At 52.0% G+C, this 27,640-nt stretch overlaps 9 protein-coding genes across 9 annotated transcripts; 4 read left to right on the forward strand and 5 right to left on the reverse strand.

Annotated features, from left to right (window-relative positions):
• Positions 1-254: 254 nt before the first annotated feature.
• On the reverse strand, positions 255-4,554 carry STEHIDRAFT_154319 (uncharacterized protein; the record flags this gene model as incomplete). The annotated part of the gene is made up of 11 exons (XM_007301365.1): positions 255-590; positions 675-1,480; positions 1,545-1,768; positions 1,838-2,719; positions 2,770-2,989; positions 3,049-3,117; positions 3,173-3,268; positions 3,325-3,366; positions 3,423-3,524; positions 3,580-3,624; positions 4,035-4,554. 11 exons carry the CDS (start codon positions 4,552-4,554, stop codon positions 255-257), a joined length of 3,342 nt encoding a protein of 1,113 aa, XP_007301427.1.
• Positions 4,555-7,213: 2,659 nt separating this feature from the next.
• On the forward strand, positions 7,214-8,530 carry STEHIDRAFT_119487 (uncharacterized protein; the record flags this gene model as incomplete). Its single annotated transcript, XM_007301366.1, has 4 exons — positions 7,214-7,439; positions 7,560-7,748; positions 7,786-8,036; positions 8,198-8,530. Coding segments are annotated over 3 exons (666 nt in total), but the record flags the coding sequence as incomplete, so codon positions are not given.
• Positions 8,531-9,388: 858 nt separating this feature from the next.
• STEHIDRAFT_145559 (uncharacterized protein) lies at positions 9,389-10,349 on the reverse strand. Its single transcript, XM_007301367.1, has 3 exons — positions 10,268-10,349; positions 10,125-10,207; positions 9,389-10,068 (listed from the first exon to the last, which is right to left on the reverse strand). The coding sequence occupies exon 3, from the start codon at positions 9,996-9,998 to the stop codon at positions 9,660-9,662; it is 339 nt and encodes a 112-aa protein (XP_007301429.1). The 5' UTR covers positions 9,999-10,068; positions 10,125-10,207; positions 10,268-10,349; the 3' UTR covers positions 9,389-9,659.
• A 1,623-nt stretch (positions 10,350-11,972) lies between these two features.
• On the reverse strand, positions 11,973-13,733 carry STEHIDRAFT_166667 (uncharacterized protein; the record flags this gene model as incomplete). Its single annotated transcript, XM_007301368.1, has 1 exon — positions 11,973-13,733. The coding sequence occupies one exon, from the start codon at positions 13,731-13,733 to the stop codon at positions 11,973-11,975; it is 1,761 nt and encodes a 586-aa protein (XP_007301430.1).
• Positions 13,734-13,914: 181 nt separating this feature from the next.
• STEHIDRAFT_75315 (CBF-domain-containing protein) lies at positions 13,915-16,487 on the forward strand. The gene is made up of 8 exons (XM_007300579.1): positions 13,915-14,319; positions 14,380-14,666; positions 14,718-15,328; positions 15,435-15,495; positions 15,560-15,670; positions 15,737-15,915; positions 16,020-16,204; positions 16,290-16,487. Exons 1-8 carry the CDS (start codon positions 13,930-13,932, stop codon positions 16,449-16,451), a joined length of 1,986 nt encoding a protein of 661 aa, XP_007300641.1. The 5' UTR covers positions 13,915-13,929; the 3' UTR covers positions 16,452-16,487.
• A 211-nt stretch (positions 16,488-16,698) lies between these two features.
• Positions 16,699-18,800, reverse strand: STEHIDRAFT_166669 (uncharacterized protein; the record flags this gene model as incomplete). The annotated part of the gene is made up of 8 exons (XM_007301369.1): positions 16,699-16,769; positions 16,841-16,870; positions 16,928-17,602; positions 17,677-17,847; positions 17,905-18,048; positions 18,112-18,453; positions 18,508-18,675; positions 18,733-18,800. The coding sequence occupies 8 exons, from the start codon at positions 18,798-18,800 to the stop codon at positions 16,709-16,711; spliced, it is 1,659 nt and encodes a 552-aa protein (XP_007301431.1). The 3' UTR covers positions 16,699-16,708.
• Positions 18,801-20,623: 1,823 nt separating this feature from the next.
• STEHIDRAFT_108986 (COQ7 protein) lies at positions 20,624-21,524 on the forward strand (the record flags this gene model as incomplete). The annotated part of the gene is made up of 3 exons (XM_007301370.1): positions 20,624-20,926; positions 21,061-21,260; positions 21,317-21,524. 3 exons carry the CDS (start codon positions 20,624-20,626, stop codon positions 21,522-21,524), a joined length of 711 nt encoding a protein of 236 aa, XP_007301432.1.
• A 129-nt stretch (positions 21,525-21,653) lies between these two features.
• On the reverse strand, positions 21,654-22,151 carry STEHIDRAFT_154326 (uncharacterized protein; the record flags this gene model as incomplete). The annotated part of the gene is made up of 5 exons (XM_007301371.1): positions 21,654-21,737; positions 21,807-21,917; positions 21,977-22,009; positions 22,063-22,073; positions 22,139-22,151. 5 exons carry the CDS (start codon positions 22,149-22,151, stop codon positions 21,654-21,656), a joined length of 252 nt encoding a protein of 83 aa, XP_007301433.1.
• Positions 22,152-22,221: 70 nt separating this feature from the next.
• STEHIDRAFT_75317 (uncharacterized protein) lies at positions 22,222-27,346 on the forward strand. Its single transcript, XM_007300580.1, has 18 exons — positions 22,222-22,414; positions 22,466-22,783; positions 22,864-22,933; positions 23,060-23,520; positions 23,586-23,889; positions 23,946-24,071; positions 24,128-24,250; positions 24,312-24,355; positions 24,425-24,511; positions 24,597-24,803; positions 24,902-25,269; positions 25,412-25,520; positions 25,634-26,376; positions 26,431-26,457; positions 26,523-26,628; positions 26,688-26,781; positions 26,844-27,008; positions 27,059-27,346. The coding sequence occupies exons 1-13, from the start codon at positions 22,286-22,288 to the stop codon at positions 25,655-25,657; spliced, it is 2,370 nt and encodes a 789-aa protein (XP_007300642.1). The 5' UTR covers positions 22,222-22,285; the 3' UTR covers positions 25,658-26,376; positions 26,431-26,457; positions 26,523-26,628; positions 26,688-26,781; positions 26,844-27,008; positions 27,059-27,346.
• The last annotated feature ends 294 nt before the right edge of the window (positions 27,347-27,640 follow it).

Raw genomic sequence — 27,640 nt, forward strand, 5'->3', positions numbered from 1 at the left:
ACTTTCTCGTCACTTCTTGTGCTTTGAACTTAATGGATCACCGAGCGCTCCAAGCCAATGATAATGAAAGAGCATGTATATTCAAAGCTGTCAAAACAATTGACAAAAGAGGCACGGTGTACGAGAGCATGGGGCAAAGCACAAAGTAAAAATGATAACGAGAGAGTTCGAGGAGATGAAAGCATACAAACACAATATTACACAACACAAATGAGCGATGTTCATACAGAGTTCCGGAGGCGAGAATTCTGGATCTAGGTTGCCCTCGGCTCTGGAATCTTGACCATGTTCTGAGCACCAGCCAGCGCCCAGGGAGCGCCGAAATATTCCTTGAAAGCCCAACTCTTGGTTACGGCCAGAGGGCCGAAGGCGTCGTTCGAGAGTGCCTCTTCGCACTCCCTGAACTGCTTGGGAGTCTCCTCAGGCCCCGCGATGGCAATGACGTAGATATCGTTCGGAATTTTCGCTTCGTCCTCGGCAGATAGTGGGACCAGAGGCTCGTAGTCTCCGTGCTTTGCCAGTCGCATCTTCTCGAAGATCTCCATGATCGCGGGGCCTTCCTGAGTCGAAAGTTTCCAGTCCGGTTCTCCCTGCAGAATTGAGAACGCAAAGCGGCCAGTTAGGAAAATGGATATAAAACTCGAAAATTCAGACGGAAAGAGGAACAAACGTACCGGTTTGTTGCAGCGAGACATGTAGGTCCATTCCGGGTTAAGAGAGCGATAGGCCTCCCAGAAAGTCAGCGACCTGATGCTACCGTTCTCCCCAGTAGTAAACTTGGCCTGCACACGGATCCTGATAATCTTCGAAGAACCCCTGGGTCTGACAAAGAGTTCCACGTCGATGTGGTTGTTCGGGTCGGGGAAATAGAACGCGGCTCCTCCACCACGTTCAAGGGTCTCCTTCAAATCTGGGGCCTTGTTGGCTCTGAACCCGAGGAGGCTACTACTAGGACCACTACCCCACCCAGCCGAGGACGCGATATACTCGCCATCAACCTTGTAAATGGCGACGAGCTCACATTCGAGTTTCTCCAGATGTTTGTATTTCTCGTGAAACAGGAGAAGATCGCCCAACTTGCGGAATTGGCCGCCGAACATCAGCGCGATGATGACCAAGATCTGAAGTTCGTACGATCGTCCTTGCGAACAGGCTTCGGGCGCCCAGCGCGTGGAGTCGGCCACGGCCTTGATCAACTCGTCCTTGCAATGGATCATAAGAGAAAAAATCACCAGCGGCTCGTCGATGGAAACGACGAAGGCCTTTTGTCCATCGGCGCCGCTCGACTTGTGAGTACTGTTCTTGTCTTTGCCCCCGTCATAATGAATATTGTTCTCGTCTTTGCTCCCGTCGTAAGTCTTTTCGCAGCGTACATGCCCTATACTAGCCTTGACGAGCTTCAGCTCCTTGTCAGTGATGGTGGACAGGGTCCCGGTGGTGAGGTAGCGTGCGACCATGTGGATAACCGTCGTCTTGACGTCTAGAGCAAGACAAACAGTCAGTTCAATGCAAATATAATGGTGTAGCGTAATCGAAATACGAACCAGCGGGCAAGGAGTCGTACTCCTTCCAGACGATCATCGGTCTGATCTCGTCGGCGAGCTTGATCGCTTCGTCTTCGAGGCATGCCTCTTCGCGCTCAATCTTACCTCCATCCGTACACACATAGCCATCAGTTAGACGCAGAGCATACAGAGTGAAAAGTCGATGAGGAGATTCGGTATCGGATCGAAGCACTAGCTCGATGAAGCACGCAGTCACTCGATACCTGGATGATTGGGGAAATATTGATTAAGAAGAATTATGTGCGACTGCAGAGCAAACTATGAAGACTCACCGGCCGGGAAACAAGTCCAGCATCCGCTGGACAAGCCGTTCGAAGGACTTTTCCGGTATTTTGCGCTTTTTAGCCCAAGGCCCGAGATGCTTGACTATATACTTCCGTTGCTCTTCCTTGTCGTAGAAACCATCTGGAATATAGACCACCTTCAGGCCGGTACCCAAGCGAGCGGTCGTGGACTGCACGGAGTCTATGATTTGGTCCTCAGATAGGCTGATTCCGGAGATGACGATACGATCGAATAGGCCGAGGTTCTTGAATGCCGCAAGCATCTCAGGCAAGAGTGAACTAGGACGACCAGGGTCATCACGAGAGCGAAAATGAGAGGTGTACAACAGTGCGCCGAACTGAGCCTCGTCAAGGATCAGGTAGAAGATCTCCATGTATTGTCGGAAGCGGGATTGCAGCCGACGAACTTTCTCTCGAGCTAGCCTCCAAATCGTAGATGGACAAGCATCTTGAAGGTCCTCTTCCAAGTACTCGCAGATATCCTGGTAGAGATCGGGAGAGTCCTTGTATGATAGTTGGGGATGAAATTCAAACAAAGCCCACTGCATCTTCCAAGTCTCAACAGACACATCCTTTGGTTTGCAGCCCAGGAATTCTTCGAGAACAGAAAGCCGACACAGGACCGAAGTCGCGACGAAAGTTTGCACAAGTTTCCGATTCTCGTCGAGTTGCGCTGGGTCGCCAGATATGGGGGCGAACTTGGACCTGTATGCGAGAGAGTTCAGCATGCCGGAAACTCTCCGAAAGCCATGATCGGTGGGGTCCTTTCCGAGTTCGGAGGGCTGAAAGGAAAAACCTAAACCAAGAGAGTTTCCAAGGAGGCGTGCACATGTCTGAGACTTTCCGGTCCCCGAAGCTCCAGAGAGCAGACTTTGAGAATGTCAGTGCGTTTCGATAACCGAACAAAGAAGGACACGTACGAGACTGGGGCCGAAAATTTGCTCTTAGCTAAGAGATCGTTCGTCTCCTTGTCCGAATCTATAAAATCACGCGCAAAGACCGAACTCATATCCCCCCCAGGCTCAAAGCGTTCGGACGGCAGTCTTCCGGACTTTAGGCCATCAAAGAAGGAGCTGTACTTCTTCATACCATCAGCGAGAGCTTGCTTGACCTCCTTCGGGCCTAGTTTTTCGGGAGTGTCTGCGCCGGGGTCAATTCAGAATTGGCATCAAGTGAACTTCGTGGATGACATGACTCACAGGGTGTTTCTCTAGCTTGCTGTGGCCTAGGAGGTGTTGTCTTGACTTGGTCGAAAGACGGCGCAGGGGCTAAAGTGAAGAGTGTCATGTTCTTGATTCATGTGAAGCAATAATGTGAACGTACGATCTTCCGGTGTCGCACGCATAGTGGGTCTATCCAAAGTAGCTTGCGTGGTTCCCTGGACGGGTGGCGGGGGCGGGGGTTTTTTCTTGGGTGCAGCTGCACCAGTGTCAAGTTAGAATTGGCATCAAGTGGATGTGAATAACATGACTCACCTGGTATTTTGCGGTGCACCGTGCCTTGATTCTCGGGTGTACCTGCACCGGTGTCAAGTTAGAATTGGCATTGAGTGGACGTGAATGACATGACTCACGGGGTGTTTCGCCAATGTGCTGCACATAGGATTCACCAGATGAGCGTGAATGATGTGGTCCAGAGGGCGTTGCCATAACTTGCTCGAAAGACGGTGCAGGGGCTAAAGTGACGAGTGTCAGCTTCTTGATACATTTGACGCAATAAGGGGAACATACAATCGTCCGGTGTTGCACCCAAGGTGGGTAGGGCTTTCCACGCTTCTATAATTTCAAGTCAGTCCTAGCCTTGTCATTAGTAGATCGGGAAAAAAACTCGCCATGATTGACAATCCCATAGAAGTAAGAAGCCACAATATCCATCGGGAGAGAGTTCTTCAAATGATGCCGAAAGGATTGGACCAGATCATGCAACGTTTTGTGTTTGTTCAACACAGCCCTGGCACTAGCTTCGTTCACTGTATGGTGTATCCCCAGAGCGACCAGAAGCCTGTGAGGAGTCAGCCCTGCCAGATTCAACGGCGGCACCTCCCTGCTTGCAGCAGTTAATATCCCTTGACACTGCCTCGAGTACCCTGCCTTTTGCGTAGACGACAAGCTCCTCCAAAGAGACGAAGTATCTGGTGAAGCTTGCGCATGCGACCGAGTAGCATCCATAGAGGTCTCACGGTTACCATCGGGAGCGTCGATGCGAGAGTGATGTGCGTCCGATTCTTCCTCATCAGATGATTCGGGTATAGGGTAGAGTGCGTGTGAGGGGGAGGGGCAGGGGGAGTGAGAAGGCGAAGACGAAGGAGTAGGGAAATCCGGAAAAGCATGACGAAGACTCCGCTTGAACCAGAATGAGTTGTTGTCTGAGTCTTTGGTTGAGTCTTTGTTTGAGTCTTTGTCTGAGTCTTCGTTGAATGGTCCTTCTGAAGCAGCACGTGTAGGAATGGGTACGGGGACGACATAGGGTGGAACTGGGGCGACATGTGGAGGAACGGGTGCGACATAGGGAGGACTTGAGTCGTTCATAGAGGGTCCTTCTGAAGCAGCATGCGGAGGAACGGGTACGGGGGCAACATAGGGAGGACTTGAGACAGGGTTCCTCTGAAGCAGCACGCCGAGGAACTTGGGGGCGATATGGCGAGGACGATTTGATACCTGTTCGGAAGGGGGTAGATGGTCTGCTGTCCGCTTTCCTGTAGACATGGCGTGTTCGAAGAATCGAAGGACAGAGAGCAGGGTCGGGACTACAGAGTCAAGAAAGTTACGAGGGGAAGGCCGGGGTTGATGGTGGAAGAGAGGAGAGAGGCGAGAAATCAAGAGCAGGCGACACGAGAACTTTGAACGGCCGACGTTGGGTTTGCGGATCGTTCCGCGTCTGTGTCGTCTTCAATAAAGCAAGCGAGGAAGATAACGGTCGAGCCTGACACATAACGTGACCTTTGGACACGGTGGCACCATGGAAAAGCGGGGCGCAGCGGCCGAGAGCGGCCGACGCGCTCGCGTCATGCCACGTGCCCGGTTCCTTTCACCTCGACTACCGCATACCTCCTTTCACGCTTGGACAATCCAGTCAATGCACAATGTACCCACTTCAAGCCATACAGAATTGCGCAGAAAGGAAACGTCGGCGCAAAGATGTCGATAGCCCAGACGAACCGCCAGCAAAGCGGCATCACCAGCGACATCTGACATCCACACCATCGAAGCGTGAGGTGCGTCTCTCGACGAAGCCAGCCCTCTCGACTCAGAGACGCTATTCTCTGAGGACTACCGCAGAGCGTGCACGAAGGAATGTCACACAAAATTTAGCTCATATCCCAGTTGCGCCGGTTCCCCTTCCCATTCCAACCCCAGTTCCCGCCCCAATCCTTCCGACTACCCGCGTCCCCACCAAACGTCCACGCAACGCTCTGGAAGCCGATATCTGTGAAGAGCCACCGGCAAAGCGTCACCATCAGCGACATCTGACATCTCCACCATCGAAGCGTAAGGCGCGTCTCTCGACGAAGCCAGCCCTCTCGACTCAGGGACGCTATTCTCTTAGGACTACCGCAGAGCGGGCACGAAGGAATGTCACACAAAATCTAGCTCATATCCCAGTTACAGCGGCTCCCCTTCCCATTCCAACCCCAGCTCCCGCCCCAATCCTTCCGACAACTCGCATCCCTAGCAAACGTCCACGCAACGCTCTGGAAGCCGATATCTGTGAAGAGCCACCGGCAAAACGTCACCACCAGCGACATCTCACATCTGCACCACCGAAACGCAAGACTCGTTCATCGACGCGAACAACCGTCCCTCCCCAGAGCCGTTACTCACTCAGGACCACCGCGGATCGCGTTCGAAGGAACACTGCAGCAACTTTGGCTCACAATCCGACTGTCGTACCTCCCATTCCTGCTTCAACCCCAGCTCACGGCCCAATCGCTTCTCTGCCTCCTGTTCTCGTCAAACGTCGACGCCTCACTGTCGACGACGATTTCGACGTCGATGTCTCCGAAGAACCCCATGCAAAGCGTTATCGTCTGGCACCGTCACCTTCGAAACACGCGAGCGATTCGTCACCTGAGCCAGCCATTGCCATTCAGAGCCGTTACTTTCTTAGGATGACTGCGGATCGCATTCGAAGGAACATCGCAGCAACCCCTCCTCACATTCCAGCTGCCTCCCCTCGCCTTCCCGTACAACTCCCCCCTCGCGGATCAACGCCTACCCCGGAATTCGTCACGATTCCTGCCTCAACTTTTGTCGACGCTCCGGTTCCTCCTTCAGCTCGCACCTCCGATCGCGTCCAAGCTCGCCGTATCCCCATCCAAGTTTCTAATACCGCCGCAACTCCCCTTCCTCTTCATCCGTTGGCTAATATTCCCACTCGTCCTCCAGTTGACATCTCGGCTACCAGTGCTACCTCAGGACACACACATGTTCCCTGGGAAGAAATTCCTGAACGCGAACGAACTCGTCTGTTGGCAATGTGGGATAACATAATCATTCGGATATGGGGCAGTCACTCCATGTTCGACCTGGGAGGCCTTGAAACCTACGCCCAAGCGATGGGTTTATCGTCTTGCGATAAGCCCGATGATCTCATCACGCAAGCCGTGCTCGTCAAATATCCAGAGCTCATGGACATCTTCTGGGAACTTCAGGATGACTTTACCAAACTCTATTCATATTGTAACCATCGTGAGTGCAGCTGTTCATCATCCCTTATCCTTGTACTTACCGGGATTCCCAGCCGCATTCTTTAATGCTCTCGATGCACCGATTGACGCGGCATTAGCTGAAGTAGAGCCTCTGTTCAATCGCTATCGTTTATCTTATTTCTATGATCACTTCAATCCTCTCTCAGTCAGTAATCTTGCGATGCCCTGGGGGGACAGGTGGGGACGTGTGGCAGACACCTTTGAGGACCGACAGTGCGTTGATCTTTCAAATATATCTTGTAACCCTAACTGATCCATTTGTAATCCTTGGTAGACCTTATAAGACCGTAGAACCCAAACCACAGACATTAGAACTCTTAACAGGTATCAGCACACACTGGGGTTTCTATTTCACATATTCGCCAAATAAAACAATGGAAGAAGTTTTCAAGAGTAATTTGTCCCAAGACCTCCTCCTCGCCACCCAAGAGCTCGGTGCTACCGTCGACACTGCGACACTCAGCCCTGAAGCCATATCGCGTCGTACCGCTGCGGCGGAGCGCTGCTTCTACGCCCTCTATCTCACCCGCATCATCGTACTTTCCAGATTTTTGGAATTTCTTCCTAAAGACGTAGATGATGGCTATCACAGTGCATGTTGGGCCGTCTTTCAACAGAACCCACCTCGGACATCGGAGGGTGATGATGTTTTCTCCATGGTCTACCGACATGTCGCGAGGGCTCGAGGTTCCATTGCAGAACTAAAGCGGACGGCTGAAACCCGTTTCGACACTTTGGTTGAGAGGAGCCCGGGCTTGTTCTTCGAGCTACATGAATGGGGCCGCTACCCTCCGGACTTTCCATTCTACCTTGCAATCGACGAAGTCGAAGCCCCCAATTTGTTGAGCGGTCGTCGTCCGGGCTATTCACGGTTTGGCGTCAGTGCCTTGTTTTATGGATTCGATACTCCGTGAGGCCTTTCTCATATTGTGTGCGTATCTTCCTTCATCCTCCGTCCCGTGTCTTTCGCCTATTCTGACCCCGTCATTGTCTCGTTGTTAGTTGTCGCTATACACAGCCTCGAGTTCGACTTCATCGGATGTACCTGGCCTCTACGTCTCCCGGGCCCCGCCTCGGTAAACGATACCGCAAGAGCCGCTTGCAGCCCTGAGACACAACCGCCCTCCGTAGTCCTCTCATGCTCAGCCTTGTTGCCCACCTCCTGGGCGACGATCCCGCACCGCAGCCTGCGTGCACCACTTTAGGTCAATGGCCACGAGGTCTCAAGCGTTCCCAGCCGATGGACATCTCAAGACCCACGCCCCAACCCAGACCATCACCATCTCGAACAGGCCTGTGTTGCGTCTACACAGGTCGCCATCTTCGTGGATCAGGCGGTGTTGGGGAGCGTTCTTCGCTCAGACAATCAGTATGATTTGCCCATACAGATCTCACATCGTGCGGTCGGTTCCTTCTCTTGCGTCCTGCGACCCCGTCAACCAGCTCGCCGATTTCTTTCGCTTTTGCAGTAGGACTAAAGTTCACTGCTCCCCTTTAATTCCTCTCCTCGTACCAGATGCACGACCATGTCCTGGCACAGGCCATCTACATCGATCGGCTGTGTCCAGCACGTTACCTATTCACGCCTGTGGTCTACGTATCCGTACTGGTGAATCTTTCTACCCTTTTTTTTCTTGTGCTTTGCTCCTGCTCTCGTTTCGCGACTCTTCTTTTCTTTGACCATGTCCTGGCACAGTCCATCTACAGCGATCGGCTGCTGTCCAGCGTGTTGCATTTTCAACACCTGTGGTCAATGTCCGTGTATTGTCGCATCACCCGCCTTCTCATCTCTTTGTTTCATTTTCGTGGTTCGTTTCTTCTCGTCTTTTTTTTTTTATCTGCATTCACATTCTTTCGGAGTACTTTGTTATTACCATATCCTGGCGCAGTCCATCTACAGCGATCGGCTGACGTCCAGCGTGTTGTCCTTTCATCACCTGTGGTCAATGTACCTGTACTACTCACCTGCTCCCCTTTCTTGTCTCGTTCTCTCTCATGCTCTGTTTCTATTTTCGTGATTCATTTTTTTTGCTACCGTTCCGCATTCAATTATTTCCTGTATCGATGTCGGATCCCTGTATTATCACGTCCTGGCGCAGTCCATCTACAACGATTGGCTGACGTCCAGTGTGATATCCTTTCAACGCATGTAATTTGAGTACCTATATTCATACATCCGTCCTCGAGTCCTCATTTCTTCTACTCTTCCTTGCTTTTGTTTCGGGAATGCACACCTACAAGACTTGTAATTCATCCTACCGCCCGTGCGGTCCCTCTGTTCCTTTGCTCTCGGGCTCAGGCTGTCCGCTGTACCTCCCTGTCCGTAGGCATTGATCGAACACACGCCGAAGCTTCTGCTACTGTTTGGAGACAGTAGATCCCTCCGGGAATTGTACGCATCTGTTATCGTTATGCACTCCCTGAGAACGACAACGCCTCTCACGACGTCATCGACACGACGTGTGAACTGGGTCCACAAACGCAGACAAAGCCCCAACTCTAGCAGGGCAGACAACCGGAAGCGATCTTTGAGACGCTGTCCACGACGAACTGAGTACACCAGAGAAACGACCCGGCTCTCCCTCGGGGGTCAGTGCATGTAGAGGGCTTGACATGCGCACGTACAGTCACAGGCCACATCGGTGCAGCTCGAATGCATGCCGGAAGACTCATGCTCTCCGAAGGCGATCGAGCGAAGAGAGTTTCCAGGCCGGAATGTCGTCTATGCTGGAGATAAATTTGTTGTACAGGTCTCCGAATAGGATCGTTGAATCCTCAGAGCCCTTTGTGCGCCGATAGCGATAATGCACCACAAGCGCGAAGCGACAAGCGACCGTGATGGACTTAGGGCCTGTAGAGGAAGACACTTCATGAAGACGACGAGACAAGGTAAACCTGTCCATGCCCTCGACACGTCCAGGTTCTTATCTTACACCTATCGGGTTCGCGACCACTCGCTGATGCACATTCGAGTAAAGACTTACAGCATGATCGAGATCGACCATAGATCCAAACTCTAGAAAGTGCTCGAGAAAGGCCCCTGCCAGTTTGTGGGATAACCAAAGCCGACGGTCGTCCTCAGGAGCAAACAACTCCCTTCCCTTACGGAAGTGGAAAGCGGACACCTCGACGTACTGATCGGCGTCGCCGAGCACTTTTAAGACACCGGCGAGCGTGACGCCTTTGGCGTATAGCTGAAACATAGGGTTTTGTTTCGGCATCGGAGCCTAGTATCGAGGTGTTTAGTAGCCTGAGGACTTTCGAAGAGCGTACGTCCAGACTCAGAGGCTCCAGGAAGAAACGCAGGCGTACGTGTTGACGACCTGCCCGAACTTGTTGAAGGGAAAAGGCAGCCTCCGTTGCGGAGGTTGATCGTCCAAGGGGCTCGATAGCGACGGCGACATTTGACGACTCAAGTTGAATTTCGGACGGCTTGAGCATGCGCGACGGAAAGCGCAACGGGCAGACTTGCGCCCGGCCTCGGTGAAGAAAGTCGAAGACTTGTTGATGCCTATATATATATCATTATCAGTGTGGTGCGGAGGGACATAGAAGGCAGACACGTACCCTTTGCCACAGATATCCGTCGCAATGATGGCTTCTCTCGTTGATGCGTGGTCGTCGCTGCCAATAAGCCAGTGTATGACCCACTGAGAGGGAAGAATAATGTCAGTTATCATCGGCAGCAACGACTCATTGCTACGACTTACTAGTGAAAGGCGACGCGTGAAATCACTTGAAGTACAGGGACTAAGACTATCTCGAGCAGTCCTGAGCACGATGGCTTGAGACAAAGAGTCTAGAAGATAACAAACGGGGAAGTATGATGGTTAGTTATGTGAGCTTCGTTGCACTTGAACGAGCCAGTGGGCGCGCTCTGGCGTCACCCGGCTGAGAGCAAAGGTAAAGTTGAAAGGACATACCGGCAGCCTTTAAATATTTCATCATGAATTTACGGGGCCTTGAATCCTATCACAATACTGTGAGCCTTATGAACCGAAGTTAGACGAATAGTAAAGACGTACCGAAGATTCAACCACGATGCTAGTTGATACAGCAACGGACACTGACCACTCGCGGGTCCTGAACACGCACGAATCAAGGGGCTCATGAACACAAGTGTAGTTCAACCTAAATGCCAACAGGGTCCCCCTGTACCTTCATAGGAAGGCTAAATGGCACCCACTCTAGCGTCCCGCTCCGAGTGATGGATAACACGAGTGAACAAAACCCCGAGACAAGACACGCATATCAAGGAGCGCGCAGCGGATATGTGTCGTGCGACACGACCATTCAGTTGCAAACGACGAACAGAGCAGACTGAGGTCTGATAGTCGAAGGTTGAAGGCTGAGAAGTTGGCGGGAGAGAGAAGGAGCAGAGACGAAGACCGAGACCATTATATACCGTTTGCACTGCTATTGTTACGGACCAAACAATAACACGTCGAAACGTGCCGTGTCACGATCGGGTGGCACCGCACAAGACAAGACAAAAGACAAGGCACGCTTATACCAACTGATCACAAAGAGCATTCCGCTAGCGATCGAAGACCAAAGTGTCACATATCAAGCCTGTCGCTGTCACCTATAGGTAAGCATTCCAGTACTCAAGGCGCGAAACCAAGTGCATTGTAAGAGCGAGAGGCTGTCTGCGCCGCATGACACGAGCCCACTCCGGTGAACCCAAGGTGATTTTCGTCCACATCAGTGGACATCCGATGGCCGCCTCTCGCCCTAAGTGGCAAACATGGGTACTAAATCGCAAGCCATGTCGGATAATATGTGTCTTCATCTTCGAGATCACAGTACAGGTACAGGTCATCGTTTTCCTTTCTGATTGCGGGGAAAAAGAGGAAGATCGATGTAAGAAGGAAAATGGGAAGGCGGGATACAGGGGCAAAGTCGTTTCGTGGCGTTTGATCTCGGCGATGCGTTTCTCTTCGTCTTGGCACTGTTCGATAATGTTGTCAATTAGAAAGACATTAGGCGAGACAGAAAGAGGGTCAGGCATGCGAAGTGGGCGTTGAGAGACTTCTTCGATACGTTGTTGTAGTTGGTGAGAAAGAAAGAGATATTGGGTTAGCGTCTAGTCTTGATTCGTGACACACAGGAACAACGAGTGGCGTAAATTCGTAGCATCGGCGCCACAATTGACAAGGATTCTCCATTGCATGAAGCTCTTTTGAACTCTTGGCGCCTCGATCATCATGCTCTTGCTTCATTCCAACACGCCCCAGCCTTATACATAATTCGTCTTCGGAATGTTTTTGAGTTTTATCAGCAAGAAAAGTCTAGTTACTGGGTCATAAAACAGAGAACACACCCGGCCACAAACGTCGCGTACTTCCTCGTGCCCCAAGGACCAACACTACACCTAAATTGGCTCGACGACATTCAACTAAAATGCCTCTCCCTCTACGTATCCACGCCTCTTCTCGCGCATCGAATGCCCTTCACAGCCTCGAGTTCTTGAAGTTCGTTGTCGGCAATACCAGCACCATGGAATAAGATCTCGACGGGTCCCAAGTCAGGAAACAGAGCATGTCTCGACTCGAAAAAGTCAGCCAATTCTTTGTGAATCGTGGGCATGTCTTGGTAGTGGCCACCACCCGTGTGATAGAGTCCATAGTCGATCACCCTATGCAGATGGAGCGTGACAAGCGCGGGCAAGGAGGGTGTGGTAGGAGGGTGTTCTGGTGGGGCGGCATTGTCACGGTCGGCGCAAAGAAAGTGGTTCAGTGTGTGAGGAATTCTGTACATCATAGAGTCCTTGAGCTCTAAGGTCTGGATACGACCCATTGACATGAAAAGGTCGCGCGCGACATCTGGACTCATTGCAAAATTGCCCTGAAAGGAAAGAGAGACGGCTTGCTCCATTTGTAGTTCGGATGAAGACCACTGCATAATGCGGTCAAATTGATATTCGCGAATGAACGACTCGGTGAAATGACTGGCGCTGATCGAAAATTCCAAACAACGCAGGGGTTCGTCAACTCCCGGGATCTTGATAGCTATTTCGATAGTCATGTTTGCGTCTTCCAAGACATTGGTTCCTGCAGACCATGTCATTGAGAGGGAGGAACCGGTATGGTCTGCTCGGATTCGATCATGGCGCACAACGATAGTTCGAAGTAATGTGGACATTTCGTCCTTGAATGATCGAGGACTATGCGTGTAGGAACAGTCGACCCTTATCGTCGCATGCGCCGGTATGATGAGCGATTGTAAAAGGTTTGACAAGGGCAAAGGCGCATCCTCGATTGATAGACGCAGTAAGTTGGGCATGTCGACAGGGAGGTGATATGGAGGCATCAACGACCACTCGCGATACAGTCCATCGTCCTCAGTCTCCCAACCAGGTTCGTAACAAAGTTCGAAGACCTGGAGAAAGGGTAGTTGACGCAGAATGGCGAACAATTCGTGCGGTGTGGGTCTTGGATTTTGATACAGACAAATCACTAGCTCCAGTGTGGTCAAGTCTGAGGGAAACATCCCGGTCGTCCACGCAAAAGTACAGGCAGAAAGCTGTAGGTTGCGCAGGCGAGGACAACGTCCCGACAGAAGGTTATCGGGAAGATCGAGTCGGTCTGCAAGGTCCGTGTCAAGGCGGAAAGATTCAAGGGTAGGCAACTGCGGTATTTGTTGCATGCTGGAAATGAGCTCCGGTAAAATTCGGCGTGTGATCAATGCATCGAGGACCTTGATCCGATGAAGCTGAGGAAGGACGGTGCGGGTGTTGTTCTCAAGTCGAGAGTATCGATCTGCCTCATTGTCACCGAGTACTCGGATTGGAGGTTGTATCAAGATGGTTAACGGAGCAGATTTAGAGCGGTGAAGGGTAGCATGCCTCCATTGTGGGCCCCGTAAGAACATGATGTTCGTCCATAACAGCGCAGAATCAAGGGCAACCTTGCGCCAGAAATGGCACACGTGAGTGATGGAAAGCAGAGTAGGAAAGTCGTTGTCGTCGATTACGTTGTCGTCGTCGTCGGTTTCGGGATCTGTGGCGGGGAAAAAGAGGAAGACGGCGGTGAGGAGACAGAGGGGCAGGCGAGAAATCGGTGCAAGGCTGTTTCGGCGGCGTCGCGAGTCTACGCAACATTTTTCGTCGAGGCCGCCTTCTAGTTGACGGTCGATGTGCAGACGTTCCGAATCAGAGGGAGTGATGTCTTGCATGGTTGGGGACACAGAGCGCAAACATGGGAGTGATTGAAGCGGTATAAACGTTGGGGAAGGGCCCGTGGTCGGCGTGACCTCAAAGCTCCTCAAAGCGCCGGCCAAACTAGGATAGGTGGCGCGATGCAAATTGCAACATTGTGGCGAGTCGTAAATCTTTGCACTCGTCTTCTCCGTCTCCCATCTCTCGTACAAAATGCCATCTGCGCCGTCGTCACTCGCGCCTCCGACAAAGCGTCGAAAGATTACTGCTTCGTCGTCTGTCGTCATTTCTACCAACTCACTGACTGTCTCAAAAATCGCTGCACTCGAGTCGACCCTCACTGAAGCTATATCCTCGAACGAATCCCTCAATCCCTTAGCAGACTTGCTTCTTCTCACACGGACACTGGAAGACCCTAAATTGGTCTCAAAAGCTATCTATGCAGTATATCGAATCTTCGTACTGCTACTTGGGCCAGGAGGAAAGTTCGAGGGCATCGTCAGCGAGGAGGGAAAGGCGGTCAGGGCGTGGATTGTGGACAGGGTGAACGAGTACGCAGACTACTTGGGCGGATTGCTCAAGGACGAAGAAGTCTCGCTTCGGGTGCGCTTTCATTATTTTTGTAATATTCACCGTTCATTGACCTCAATGGTGCCCCGGCAGACGTCTGCGCTCCAGATTCTGTTTTCGTTACTCAAGCACCTCTCGACTTCACTGTCTAAATCTTTTGCTGGCCAATCACAGCCGCAGTTCCACGTTCCATTTTTCAAAAATATTATCTCCTTCCTTGTGCTCGCACCGTCATCTCCTCGTCTCCTCCCCCGTCCAGATAATTCTTCACAAAAACAGACGAGCGATGGTCTACTCGACTTGCACGTCCGTACCCTCTTTCTCGATACTTGGCTGGATGTTCAAGATGATATCCGGTGGTTCTTTATGCGGGATGCCCAGTATGTATAGTTCTTACTTCTCATCTGGTCCCTGTTCTCAGTTCCTGCCAGGCCCCTTCTCCTCTCCCATTCCTCCCCGCAAGTCCGCCAAAACCTCCTCTCTCTCCTAGAGCGTATCACCACGTTCCCAACAGAAGCCAAAGAACTCAACTCTTGGTGGGTCGAAGAGCTTGGCGCAAAGCCACCCAAACCAAAATCTACAAAATCCAAATCCAAGGCTAATCAACCGGCCGGCACCCTGTCGGAGTCTGAGTCTGACGATGAGCCCGCGGAGGATAATGAAGGCGGTGGCGAAGACGACTGGCGAAAATTCTTCGACGAGCCAAAGGATGGAGATGACACGAAGTCGAAGAAAGGAGCCAAAGCTGGTCCATCAGTGAGGTTGAACAAACTCACTGTTCATCAGTCCCTGCACTCCCTTCCTTCGCACCGTGCCGTCTTCACCAGGTTATGGCTTACACTCCTCCCACAATTGCGGATATCGACTGAAGGGAAAGGGAAGGCTACAGATAATGAAGCGAAGAACGCGGAGAGGGAGAAGAAGAGGAAGACGGAGGAGGATATGGTGATACGAGCGTTGAATGTGATGCACAGGGGGGTCATGCCACATCTGACAAGGGCCGTGATGTGTATGGACTGGGTTGGTGGGTGTGTGGACTATGGTGCGTTTATACTCTAGTGTCTATTGGGACGTAGCAGTTTCCCATCACTTGTTGGGCCCGTGCTAGTGGATGGATTCTAATGTGTGTTTTTTTTGCATTGGTATAGGTGGCGTGATCGGGCTTCTGGCATTGAATGCACTTTTCGTTCTGATGAAAGAGTACAACCTGTATGTCTTTCTTTCCTTACACAGCATTTCGCATGCTCACGTCGGCAAAATGAATCCGTAATAGGGACTACCCATCGTTCTACACACGGCTGTACTCATTCCTTGATAAGGACTTGCTATATTTGAAGCACCGCGCACGCTTCTTCCGTCTCACAGAATTATTCCTGTCATCCACGTAGGTCAATCTCTTCATCTTCCACGCGCCCCACTCTCCTCACCACGCCCTTGTTGACTTCGCCAGACATCTTCCCGCAACACTTCTCGCGTCCTTTGTCAAGCGCCTCGCTCGTCTGTCGCTCTCAGCACCTCCGTCAAGTATCGTCATCGTCATACCGTTCGTCTATAACGTTCTTAAGCAACATCCGGCGTTGATGGTTATGATACATCGGGAGGAAGCAGAGGATGCGGGAGAATTCAATGGTATGATCCATCCTTCTGATCCTCTCATACACCCCGCACCTTGCTTCTCGTCGCATTCGACGCTTTCGGCTTACCGTTGTACTCTGTGTATTCGCACTTCACAGACCCGTTCGATTTCGCCGAATCAAACCCGAACCTCACCAACGCCCTGAATTCGTCGCTCTGGGAGATTCAGGCCCACACGAGACATTACCATGCTGGTGTGTCGACACTGGCAAAGATTTTCGGAGAGGCTTTTACGAAGCCGAATTATCCGCTGGAGGACTTTTTGGACCATACATATGGAACGGTGAGTGGCTCATTCAAGTATTGCATGCCTACGCATGGGATACCTGCTTGCTGACATTTTCCATTTTTTTCTCTCTCCCTCGTAGCTCTTTGATGCGGAGGTCAAACGGCCCATCAAGAAAGAGCCGGCCTTACGGGATCCACTCGTCGCTTCGAAGGATGTCTTTCCGTCCAAGCCCGTGCATGCAGCAGGAGATGGCGTGCAGGCCGGGGCAGTGAATTTCTTGTGGACCTTCACTGATGTTTAGAATACCGTGGTTATTGAACATCAAAATAAAACCGAGGCTTGTATCAAGGCACAGCAGCGTAAAACCCAAAAAATAATGATTTGGCCACTTTGGGTAGATACAGTGGCGTATCAAGGAACGTAAATCGATCTCCACCGTCAGAAATTGCGAGGGTATCAAGAACCAAAATGTTAAAAAAAGCCACAGTTCCACATTATGGGCAGCGAAGGTAAGGTACACGCGTAATATAATAAATATCGTCTGTCGTCATAAATCGTTCAATCGAGTTCGTTCAATGCCCTGCTCGCGAGCTTCTGGAGAGCGACGAGGGTAGCGGTGCTGCAGTAGGAAGATATCATCAGCATCTAGGATGAGTGATACAATGGGAGGAAGAAGCTTTGGAGACATACTCGACATCACCGTAGTCTACGGAGCGGCGCCTGGATTGAAGAGATGTCAGAAGTCGCGCCGAAAGTGTTGCTACTACAGACACGTACGAAGAAGAGGGGGCGGCCGATCCCTCGATCCCTGGAAGAGAGGTAGTCCCAATCCTAAGGTGGGGGAGGATAAGGCCGTTCAAGGTGTCTTCGTCGATATCCCTCTTCGAAGATGGGTCGAACAACGCCTCGACTCCGGAAGAAGCTGCCAAACCGGTGAGAGTTCCAAGTAAACCCTTAGTGATGGGACTGAGATTTAATGGCGCCCTCTCGTCGATCTCCCTCTTGGAAGACGGGTCCAACAATCCCTCGACTCCAGAAGAAGCAGTAAGGCCGGTGAGAGTCCCAAGGATGCCCTTGGTAATCGGGCTGAGGTTCAGAGGCGCCCTCTCGTCGATCTCCCTCTTCGAGCTGGATCCTCCAAAGGCGCTCTCGATAGCATCCCCGGCAGAAACGACACCGCCAGTGACAGCACCACCAATAGCGCCGTTCTTGAGTACAGTGCCGATATCGTCTTCCGTGGCACCGAGTACCTTTCCGAGGGCACTACCGATGCTGCGGATGTCTATATCTCTCTTGGAGTTAGCTGCATTCTCGGCGGCATCTCCAGCGGAGACGACCCCGCCAGTGACGGCACCACCGATAGCGCCATTCTTCAAGACGGTACCGATATCATCTTCCGTGGCACCGAGAAGCTTTCCGAGAGCACTTCCGAGACTGCGAGCATCAAAGTCCCTGTGTAACCGGACACGGGTCAGCATCTGATACATCCGAGAGAGAATACTTTCGTGCAGATGTGATGGACATACATAAGCTCACGTCTGCTAGCAGGAGTCGCAGCAGGCGCGGCAGCGCTCGAAGAATCGCTGCCACCGAGGACATCTCCAAGGGCGGTAGTCCCAGCACCAGCGGCTATACCGAGACCCAGCTTCTTGAGGAGGGGTACGATTTCAGATCCCAATCCACGAGCCTCGAATTCACTAGATGGGCAGAACGGTGAGGAAGTCATACGTTCTTGGCGTAGATGAAGCACATACGTCAAGTCACGCTTGCTCGAAGAGCTGTCGCTGCCGCTGACGGCGTCACCGAGGGCAGTAGTCCCAGCACCAGCAGCGATACCGAGGCCCAATTTCTTGAGGAGGGGGACAATCTCAGAAGAGAATCCGCGGGCCTCAAACTCTCTGTATAGCGAGATATAATCGTAAGCAAGACCTCATCTCGGAGACGGGCCAAAAAATACTCACTCGAGCTCACGCTTGCTGGTGCCAGTAGCGGACGGTGCGGCAGCAGAGGAGCTGTCACTACCGCCGAGTGCGTCACCAAGGGCAGTGGTCCCGGCTCCAGCAGCTATACCGAGGCCCAACTTCTTGAGGATGGAAGTGATCTCGGAAGAGAGGGCACGAGCATCAATATCCCTGAGGACGAGTGAGTTGTTCGAGACGATTGGTCCGGGGCCTTCCGCGATGGGGAGCTCGTGGAGGAGGTCGGCGAGGTCCCGTTGAAAGAGGGTAGAATTGATGACGGCTGGTCCATGACCTTCCTCGAGCTTCAGCTTCATGAGAAGGTCGGCAAGACTCGTCGAGATTCTGTTCTAAATGTGAGAAAAATCTATACGCATGGATAGAAGCTATGATGCTCACGAAGGCGAGGCGGTATCGTCACGCTTGGAGGCTGGCGCGGTGCTGGAGTCGGAGCTACCGCCGAGGGCGTCACCAAGTGCGGTGACACCAGCACCTGCAGCAGCACCTAAACCCAACTTCTTGAGAAGTGGGCCAAGCTCAGATGAAAGAGAGCGAGAATCGAAGTCCCTGGTGCTATGTCCCGATGAGTTTCTGACGGAGAACTTGATAAAAGAAAGGGCTGACCCAAGAGGAGCGGCTGACGCCGTGGAGGCGGCAATGGTGAGAGCGAGGAGAACAGATGAGGAGTGCATGACGATTAATGAACTACTAAAGATTTGACGACGATTGGATGACGAGTCGAAAATATTAAACGTGTTAGTGCGTTAATGCAAAGGAGTGGCGTGATAGTAGTGAATGAACAAGAATTTAAGGCTAAAATGGGGGTCAAAGTCAGACGGATTTTTCGAACGAGGGTGAAGGAAGTGAAGCTCACTATCCAGTACCAGGTGAAGATCGAAGTGAGCAAGAGCTGGGGAACCAAGAGTCCATGGTACATGGTTTATATATGCAGCAATGGTGTGCGTAAGGCGCCCATCGGGCATAAGGGAATGTAAGAGGGTTTTCCCCTTGATGGTTTCTCTCTGTAAACAGTCCCTTGGCCACAAGGAGCAGATGATAGCTAGCAAGGCCCATGGCGATGAGGTGGTCAGATCGTCCGGTGCCATACGATGTTCAACGAATTCGCACAGCGTGCATTGTGGCGAGGCTAGATGTCTGGTACCATAGCCAGCGAGAACAATCGTTTGAGATGCACAGGCAACCGTGAAGCAGATGATCCAGGCCCGGGCACAAACGAGGGTTCAGTTGAGAAGTAGCATCCCGCAGAGCCATGTCAGGACTGGCTGTGAGATGAGCACCCCCGATAAAGACATGACGTGCCATTTTGCTTCAATTTTCTGAACTGACCGTGTACCTCTGCGACTGTTACTGAACATTGTCAGCAACTGAGCCAAATGGTCAGTTCGTCGACCCGTCGAAAGCTACGAAATACAACCGAAACAGGCACTTGGACTGTCCCGGACGGCGGATGGGGAAAGGATGAACATTGTTATTTCAACTATGGGCATCATAACGAGCTGATGATCAAGAGGGCGAGACAACAGTTGCAGAGAGCGGAACGTTGGAAGGAGAGGATTGTGGTTGAAGATGAACATCATTCCGCCGCATTGCCAAAACTAGGGAAGCTCCACATGCTGTGGCACTGACCTTGCTTGAGAGACCTCTTCTGACAATGGCATATCTACCAGTGCTCAATATTTTCGTGCACTTTATTTGCAGTAGCAACTTTGTTAGCGATACTGCAGAGAATCCTTTTTCTTTCTTTTTTCTTAATCAAATGCATTTATATAGCACCGGCGCAGGCCAGGGGCGCTGTTTGGGTGTAACTAGTCAACTAACTACGCGTAGGTAAAGTTGGTAAACACTGTGGAACTCGACTGGAAGAGTGGGTAATGTGAGTGCAGAAGCAAATAAGTTCGATATACTCTGCAGAGTATTCAGTACCGGAAATTACTTCTGGGTGGTCACGCAAGAGTCACCACAGATGGTTCTTCTTGGCTCGCAAACTCGTATTAGAGGCAGCCTTTAAATCTGCACAATACATCCACGTTCCGATGGCCACTGATGTCAGGTTTCTTGCTTCGCTGACCGCAGCAGCGCCTCGAAGCGTACGTAGGCCTCAGGAGAAGCATCGGCTTGATGCATTGTGGCGTCGATAATTTAATAGCTCTTCAGGCCTGAGCGCGTTGTGCGTGCAGACATCGAGCATACTTTCGCGGAACATGCTGACAATGTACGAAAACTGTAGATCCAGGGCAAATAGAAATTGCTCCGTCCTGATGGTGGTAATCAAGTACGCGTTTGCGTTGGGTGAGGGGTGCCACAGAAATGTGAGAAAAGCTTACGCAAACTGTTTGGCTTTGTGTGCGAAAAAGTCGCTCAGCCACAATTACCGGGGTGGGAGAGACCTTGCAAGCAAGGTAATCAACGATCCCGAGCAGCCGACCTCAGTTCTCGTGTGGCCCATCGCCTCTGTGGCGCCTCGGTAACCCGCCCTTTCCTTCATCTTACCACCATGTCCCTTGCCCTCTCCCCTCTTCGTCGAGCGTTTCCTTCTCTAATACGCGTTCGGGTATCTTTCGCTGTTGCTGCTCTGCATACCGAAACATCGCAACTGCCATCAGACGCGTATTTCGACCCATCTCGGTCTGGACATCCTTCAACTTCAAGTACTCCCGAGTACCTCACAGAGGAGCAACGAGAGGCCATTGACATAGCTCTGCGTGTGGACCAAGCTGGAGAAATAGCTGCGAATTATATTTACAGGGGCCAGCATGCTGTTCTCGGCCGGGATCCCAAACTCGGTCCCTTGGTCCAGGTGCGTTGAAAACTATTCGTCATTGTCCAGGAACTGTCGGCATTGATGTCGCATCACTGATGCTCAACGCCTTCATGGTTTATATCTCGTTTCATTTACGGTTTCACCATCGCCACTTTGGATGTCGTACTCAGGAGATGTGGGATCAAGAGAAGAAACATCTAGCGGTGATGAACAAGCTCCAGGTACAGCACCAGGTCAGGCCCACTCTGCTTTGGGAGTTTGCGAAAGCTGGGGGATATGGGTTGGGTGTCGTCACTGCACTTATGGGGAAGGAAGCCGCCATGGCTTGCACCGAGGCCGTCGAGACAGTGATAGGGGAGCATTATGATGAGTACGTATCGGCAAGGTTTCACTCCGGAAAAGCGACTCACACCTCACTTATTCTAGTCAATTAAAAGAGATGGAGAAGGTCTCAGAGGCGCATCCTAGCGTTCCTTTATTGAAGGACATCATTCGCGAATTCCGAGACGACGAGCTCGAACACCTGGACATCGCAGTCGAGCACGACTCACAACGCGCGCCCGCCCATGCATTACTGAGTTCCGTCATAGGCGCAGGTTGTGCCGTGGCTATCCAACTCTGCAAGCGATTGTAGAGGACCATTTGGACTTGGACAGACTGGCTGGCTTCGTCACCTGGGTTATTGTGTACTTATTTTAGGGTTCGTGCGGGTGAACGGGGTGCGAGATAATGTATTGGTGTATGATAGTTAGACCTCCATAATCTACTCCTCGGTGGGCTCTACGGCAGCCGGTGGGTTCCTGAGCAGTGTCTCGTCCTTTCGCCTGCCCTTCCAATCCCACTTTCCCTATCCATCGAGATATTGGCGAGGTAAGAGGTATGACAAATGACATCAGTCGCAGAACGAAAGGCTCACGATGCTCAAGGTAGAAGTTAGATATATCGCGCCGGGGAAGATGACCAACCCAATGAGAGATACTTTGGTCGTTTGGCGAGTGAATTTGAAGTACCTCCATACGTTCTCGCGCTAGTAAGAATATAACATGTGAATTGGGAAGCAGCAGACGACGCGCGAGCGAGACGCACCATTGAGTTCCATCTTTCGACAGCAGGGTCATGCTTTGGGACAATCAATAAACTGGCCAAATTGTGTGTCGTCAGATTATGCTTACCTTGACATAACCTACAAAAGAGTCCAGAGAGAAGTGTCAGCAAAAATCGGGAAGGATAAATGGAGCGACTACTGACCGTGACCAGCCATGGTGGATGTCAAGTCGCGGACTTTTGTTGATCCTTGTTTGTCCGACTCTCTTCCTCTTTCTCTCATCTCGCGCGAGCTTCCGCCCATTCCGGCTTCGTCCATTGCGACGCTACACACATCTTTTCGTTCCAGTCATGGCCTACAATCGAGAATGGGATAATGGAAAAGGTTCTTGGGATGATGGCGATTATGATCAAGACGGTGGGTGGTACGACAGCGAGAATCGTTACCACCGCGAAGGCAGGAAACGAAAATGGAACAGCGTGCGTAGTCTCTACCTTTCTGACGCAATTCAACTCACAGTGAAGATATAGGGATACGAGGATGGCGGGCAGGGTTGGGACGAGGGCGCGTATGACTACGGCTACGACAACTATGACTACGATTCGGGATACTACGGTTACGAGCAACATCAATCATCTTCCCGAGGAGGCTATGCTGGTGGCAGAGGCGGCGGCGGCGGAGGCGGCAGCAGCAGAGGAGGAGGAGCAGGTGGTGGTGGTGGTGGTGGAGGCGGAGTTGGCAATGCTGGCGGAAACGACTTCCATGCCAACAAAAAGCGAATGGTGGCCAGTGAACCGAGCGCGCATGTCATCTTCCTGGGCCTCGACAATGACTTCACAGAAGCCGACGTCCGTTCTCACTTGTTCCTCTCTCCGTACACGAATACTCAATCTAGTCTGTTCCCCTGGCTCCTTCCCCCTCTTCACAGTTGCAGGCGTATTTGACCAGTCAAGGCTGTCAGCTCGAGACTGTCACTATCATCCGAGAGAGATCAACAGGCACTTGCCCATCACTTGTTCCTGCTGTTGGCCATTTGCATTGACAACTCGTTCTTTTCTTTTGTCTTTGCTTGCGCTGGGCGATTCTGTACTCTTGGCGATTGTGGCTTTCTCTGCACTTTGCAGGCGCATCCAAGGGCTTTGGTTTCGCCCAGTTCGCGTCAGTGGAGCACGCGCGAGCATTTGTGGACCCCTTGTTTCCATTCATCCAGGTACCTCCGCCAGCCTCACACGGCGCTTCTGCAACCCAGGCATACTACAAAGCCCTCGAGACAGGCGCGCCACATAGTGGCCGACGTGTCAAGATCGATTATTCGCAGAGCGCGAACCCAGGCGACAAGAATAAGTTTGGACGTCCGGCACACTCGAATGACGGGACTCGCGATATTGGGAACTCTCAGTCCCCGATCCTATTGTTCAGAGGTTTGGATCCGCTCTCGGGCCCACAGGCGATATGTCAAGCGATGAAAGGGTCATCGGGAGCAGGAAAGGAAGGCGCGAAGGGTATGAAGAGGATCATTTTGATCAAAGACAAGGTGACAATGTCGAGCTGGGGGTTCGCGTTCGTGGAGTTCGTTGACGTGCAGGTGATCCTTTCTTCTATCTGCCTTCTTTGTCGCCACACTGAACGCTTGTTCTTCCCTTCTGCAAGTCGGCGTCAGCGGTTTTGGCTGCTACCATGTCTCCACAGATACATCCAAATGGCTTCCGCATCTCCGAACGACCTGTGGCGGCGTCATTTGCTCATATGTACTCCTTCCAGCTGCTCTCGGATCCCATGCAGCGCGATGAAGGCTCCATACCTTCCTCGACGAATTTGGGTGGTGTAGAAGGTGGCTGGGTGCGATACTGGGACGAAGCATCGACGGTCGCCATGTTGGAGTTCAATGTGGTGGAACCAGTCACGCAGCAGGCGCACGTAGCCGCGTCAAAGGAGAAGAAGAAGAAGCCGAAAGGTATATCACAACGATTCGTCTTGATAAACAACCAGGCTGACTATAGTCTTCACCAGCTGCCGAACCCGAATCTGGTCCATTGGCACCCGCCGAACCTTCCGCCCTTCCAGTTTCCGACAAACCGGTCATGCTGAGCTTCAAGGGTTCTTTGGCCCCTAACAAGACAAATGCAGCTACAACAGGTTTGAGCCTCCTTTCATGTTGCTTTACGTTCCGTCAACATGTATTCATGCTTCAGGCATGCCGGTAGCGAAACCGAAGGTGGCCGCTCCTTTGACTCTAGGTTTCTCCATGAACGATGATCCCGCGGCTGGTGAAGACGCGGCAGCGGAGAAGGCAGAAGCCGCTGAAGATCCCAAAGGTGTGTCGCTGCCATTTGCATTCATTCATGTGAAGTATGGGCTGACATCACTCGACTGTAGTCGCTGCTGCCAAGAAGGTTGCGCCTATGATAGCCAGCAAAAAGGTGCGTATTCTCAAGGCATATACGACGACACTCATATCTAGGCAAGTGCTGAGCGAAGTCAACGAACAGACGGCCAACAACATCAATAAATGGAATCAAGTTCAAGAAGTTCTCAGCACTCCATCTGCCTCTACTTCCACACCTGCCACCGCTCCAGTAACCATCTTATTCCTTTTTTCCGCTTCTTAATGCGACCTCAGCGAAGAGCACTAAATACCCGGGTACATGATACTATCTTTAGGTCGCAGCACCACTGGAAACCGTCCACAAGTCTGTAACACCGGAAACAGCCAAGGTGCAGCCGAAACCCAAAGCAGAGACGCCACTTCCTCCAGAAACGGACTTCGAGTTTTCAGACACGGTCAAATTCACGTGTCTGCTGTGTGCGAGGCAATTCAAGTCGTTGGACCAGCTGAAGAGGCACAACAAAGAGTCTGATCTGCACAAGGTCTTGTTTCCTTCCCAATTCTTGATCTTCACTGCGGGCTGCATCGTACCTGAGCACTAACCCCCGATCGTCCTCTGCGTGCCCACCAACGTCAACAGAAGAATTACAAGGATGCAAACCTCCGCGACGTCGCTCGCGAGAAGGCCACCGCAGCGAAGGCAGCAGCTTCAAACCCTGCACCCGACTCATCAAAGCCAGAACAACCGAAATACCGCGACCGCGCTTTCGAACGCAGAATTATGCACAATCAACCCGATGTGCCACTTCCAGATCCTTCGGGTCACGCTGACGAAGGCAAGCGCAAGGCGAGGAAGGCTGAGGGACCACCGCCACCGCCGAGTCCACCTCCACCGCCTGTGGCGCCAGGCAAGGACGAGAGTAATGTGGGGAATAAGTTGTTGAAGATGATGGGGTGGACGGAGGGCACGGGACTGGGGATCTCTGGGGAAGGCAGAGTTGAGCCGATGTGAGTACGATGCGATGCTTTGGCGTTGTGGCGAATGTCACACGCCACACTGCGTGCACCTTTCGACCGGAACACTAACTTGCCAGACACCGCGATGAAGAGTTTGCTTGACGTGATCACTGACATGACATCCTTCTACCAGCCAAACACAGATTTACGCGTCCGGAGTTGGACTCGGCGCGAGCAAGGGCGTGGAGGTGGGCAAGTACGAGCCGGGATACACTGGATACGTGCACAAGGCGCAGGACGCGGTAAGTGGTTCACGTTCATGACCAGCGGTCTTGATACACACAGATTCTTGTGGAACGCATTCGTGCTGTTTTTGTGCGACCTGCTGAATGCGTTTTGGTCTTTCGGAATACAGGCTAGGGAGCGGTATGGGAACTAGGTCAGATTTCGTCTGGGGATTGCTCTTTTGTCGAGCTGGGCTGGACTGTCGCTGAGGTTTGGTCCGTGCAGGCTTTTTGCCTTGCGAGACTTTTATGCTTTTATCTTTCATCTTATGTTCCGTCGTTTTTGTCCATATGCACATCCTCACTACATTATTCGCATGGTGCTGATTCAGAAGAATGGTCGTCTGTTTTTCGTTTCAATGAAACAGAATCAATATTTGGTGCCTGGGTATGGTAATGAGTTGTATAGCGAGCGTAGTACTAAGCGAGTGCGTGCGTGCGAGCTAAGAGCTACAGGCAGTATATGAGAGTAAGAGACGACACGATGAGACAAGACTAGGGTACGATATGAAGCGACATGGAACAAAGAAGCGAAAACCACAGAAGACGGCAAAGTCGTCGTGCAAGCACAGAGCGAGATGCCTTTCCACCGTGGATTGACACTCCTTGATCCATATTCGTCTCGAGGTTGACCATCTCAGAATGTCATGACGAACAGAAGCCCGGCGACGAGGAAGAGAGGAGTGCTGAGGATGGCTGTGCTTTGCGCTCCGCTGGACGAGGTACTGGCGGTCGAGGACGAAGCGCTGCCAGTGGAAGTGCCGCTTCCGGAGGAACCGGAAGAGGCGGCGGCAGCGAGGGTGGAGGTGACGACGGCGGAGGTGGCGGAGACGGAGGCCGTGGCCGTGCCTTCTTCAACTTGGATGTACGTCCCCTGCGAGACCTCGATAAGCGAGTGAGACTATGAAGAGGGAAGGAAAAAACATACGGCGATGGGAGAGCCGAGGTTGCTGGTCTATATAGATTGAGATATTGATTAATTGAGATGATAAACAGGATTAGGGGCGAGAAGATACGTGCCGAGAGGTAGTCAGTCAGGTTGAAGACCGAAACGCCTACGTTGGCCGAAGAGAGGTCGGAGGGAGGGCTGAAGTTGTCGCCTTGGGTAAGGAGGAGGATCACATAACTTTCAAAAAATATGAGCATACTAAACAGGACAAGATCGAAGGTAGAATGACAGCATACCGGTGGGCACCTGAGCCCGAAGCGGGGCCCGGACCAGCGTAGTCCGTGACAGCGGTAGCACCATCCGTCGAAAGTGTGTACGGAGCAGAGTCACCTACAATGTCAAACAAGACAAATGAGCGATGTCAAGCATTGAGGAATTGATGAGGAACATACCAGAGAGGGAAGCGCCGTTGACGAGCCAGTGGCGGGTCTGCCCTGCCGACTCGTCTGTGCCGACGATGTCAGCGTCAGCCATGACGACGGTGTACTTCGAGGAGGTCAGGTCGGTGATTGAGCTATTGGCGGGGGTGATAGTGATGCCAGGCGCGTTTGCGACCTCTGCATATGCACGTCAGTAAACGTACCGCAATGGTCAAGATAATACGCACGATCTTTGGACAACAACTGGCCGGGCGAGATGGCGCCGACTGAGTCGTACGTCAAGTTCAGGATGCTAGACGGGTCAAAGGTCGCAAGGAGGGAGGGGACGAGGCCAGCATTCGTGAAATGAGCCTCGATGGCCTCAATCTGGAGCGTGCCATCGCTCGAATTGGACTGAGCGGCGACGAAGGAGGCTGAGGCGAGAGAAAGAGCGAGCGTGAGGGCGGAGAACATCGTGAGGATTGAAAGAGCGAAGGGAGCAAAGATGAAAGAGGAAGAGTTGATGGTGATGGTCAACGAGAAAGCGGGCTTGGCCTCGCCTTGTTGCTCGCCCCCGTTTTGTTGTGGGCGCCTGGCTATTTTGGGGTTCATGCCCGAGTAATCCAAGCCTACCTTTCGTTCATCTTGCATCCCCGTAGTCCCATAATTGCCCGGATATAGTTGCACGACACTGGTCTATAAAGTGTAAGTTGTATCTTTATTTGTTGTAAACCCTGTTCAAACGTGGGGCAGCAAGGGGTTCGCGAGGGAGCTTCAGCCAAGAAACGCCAAGCCATACTCATACGTACCATCAAACGCCATCGCCTTCC

This window comes from Stereum hirsutum, assembly GCF_000264905.1.
Source record: "Stereum hirsutum FP-91666 SS1 unplaced genomic scaffold STEHIscaffold_3, whole genome shotgun sequence".
Lineage (NCBI taxonomy): Eukaryota > Fungi > Basidiomycota > Agaricomycetes > Russulales > Stereaceae > Stereum > Stereum hirsutum.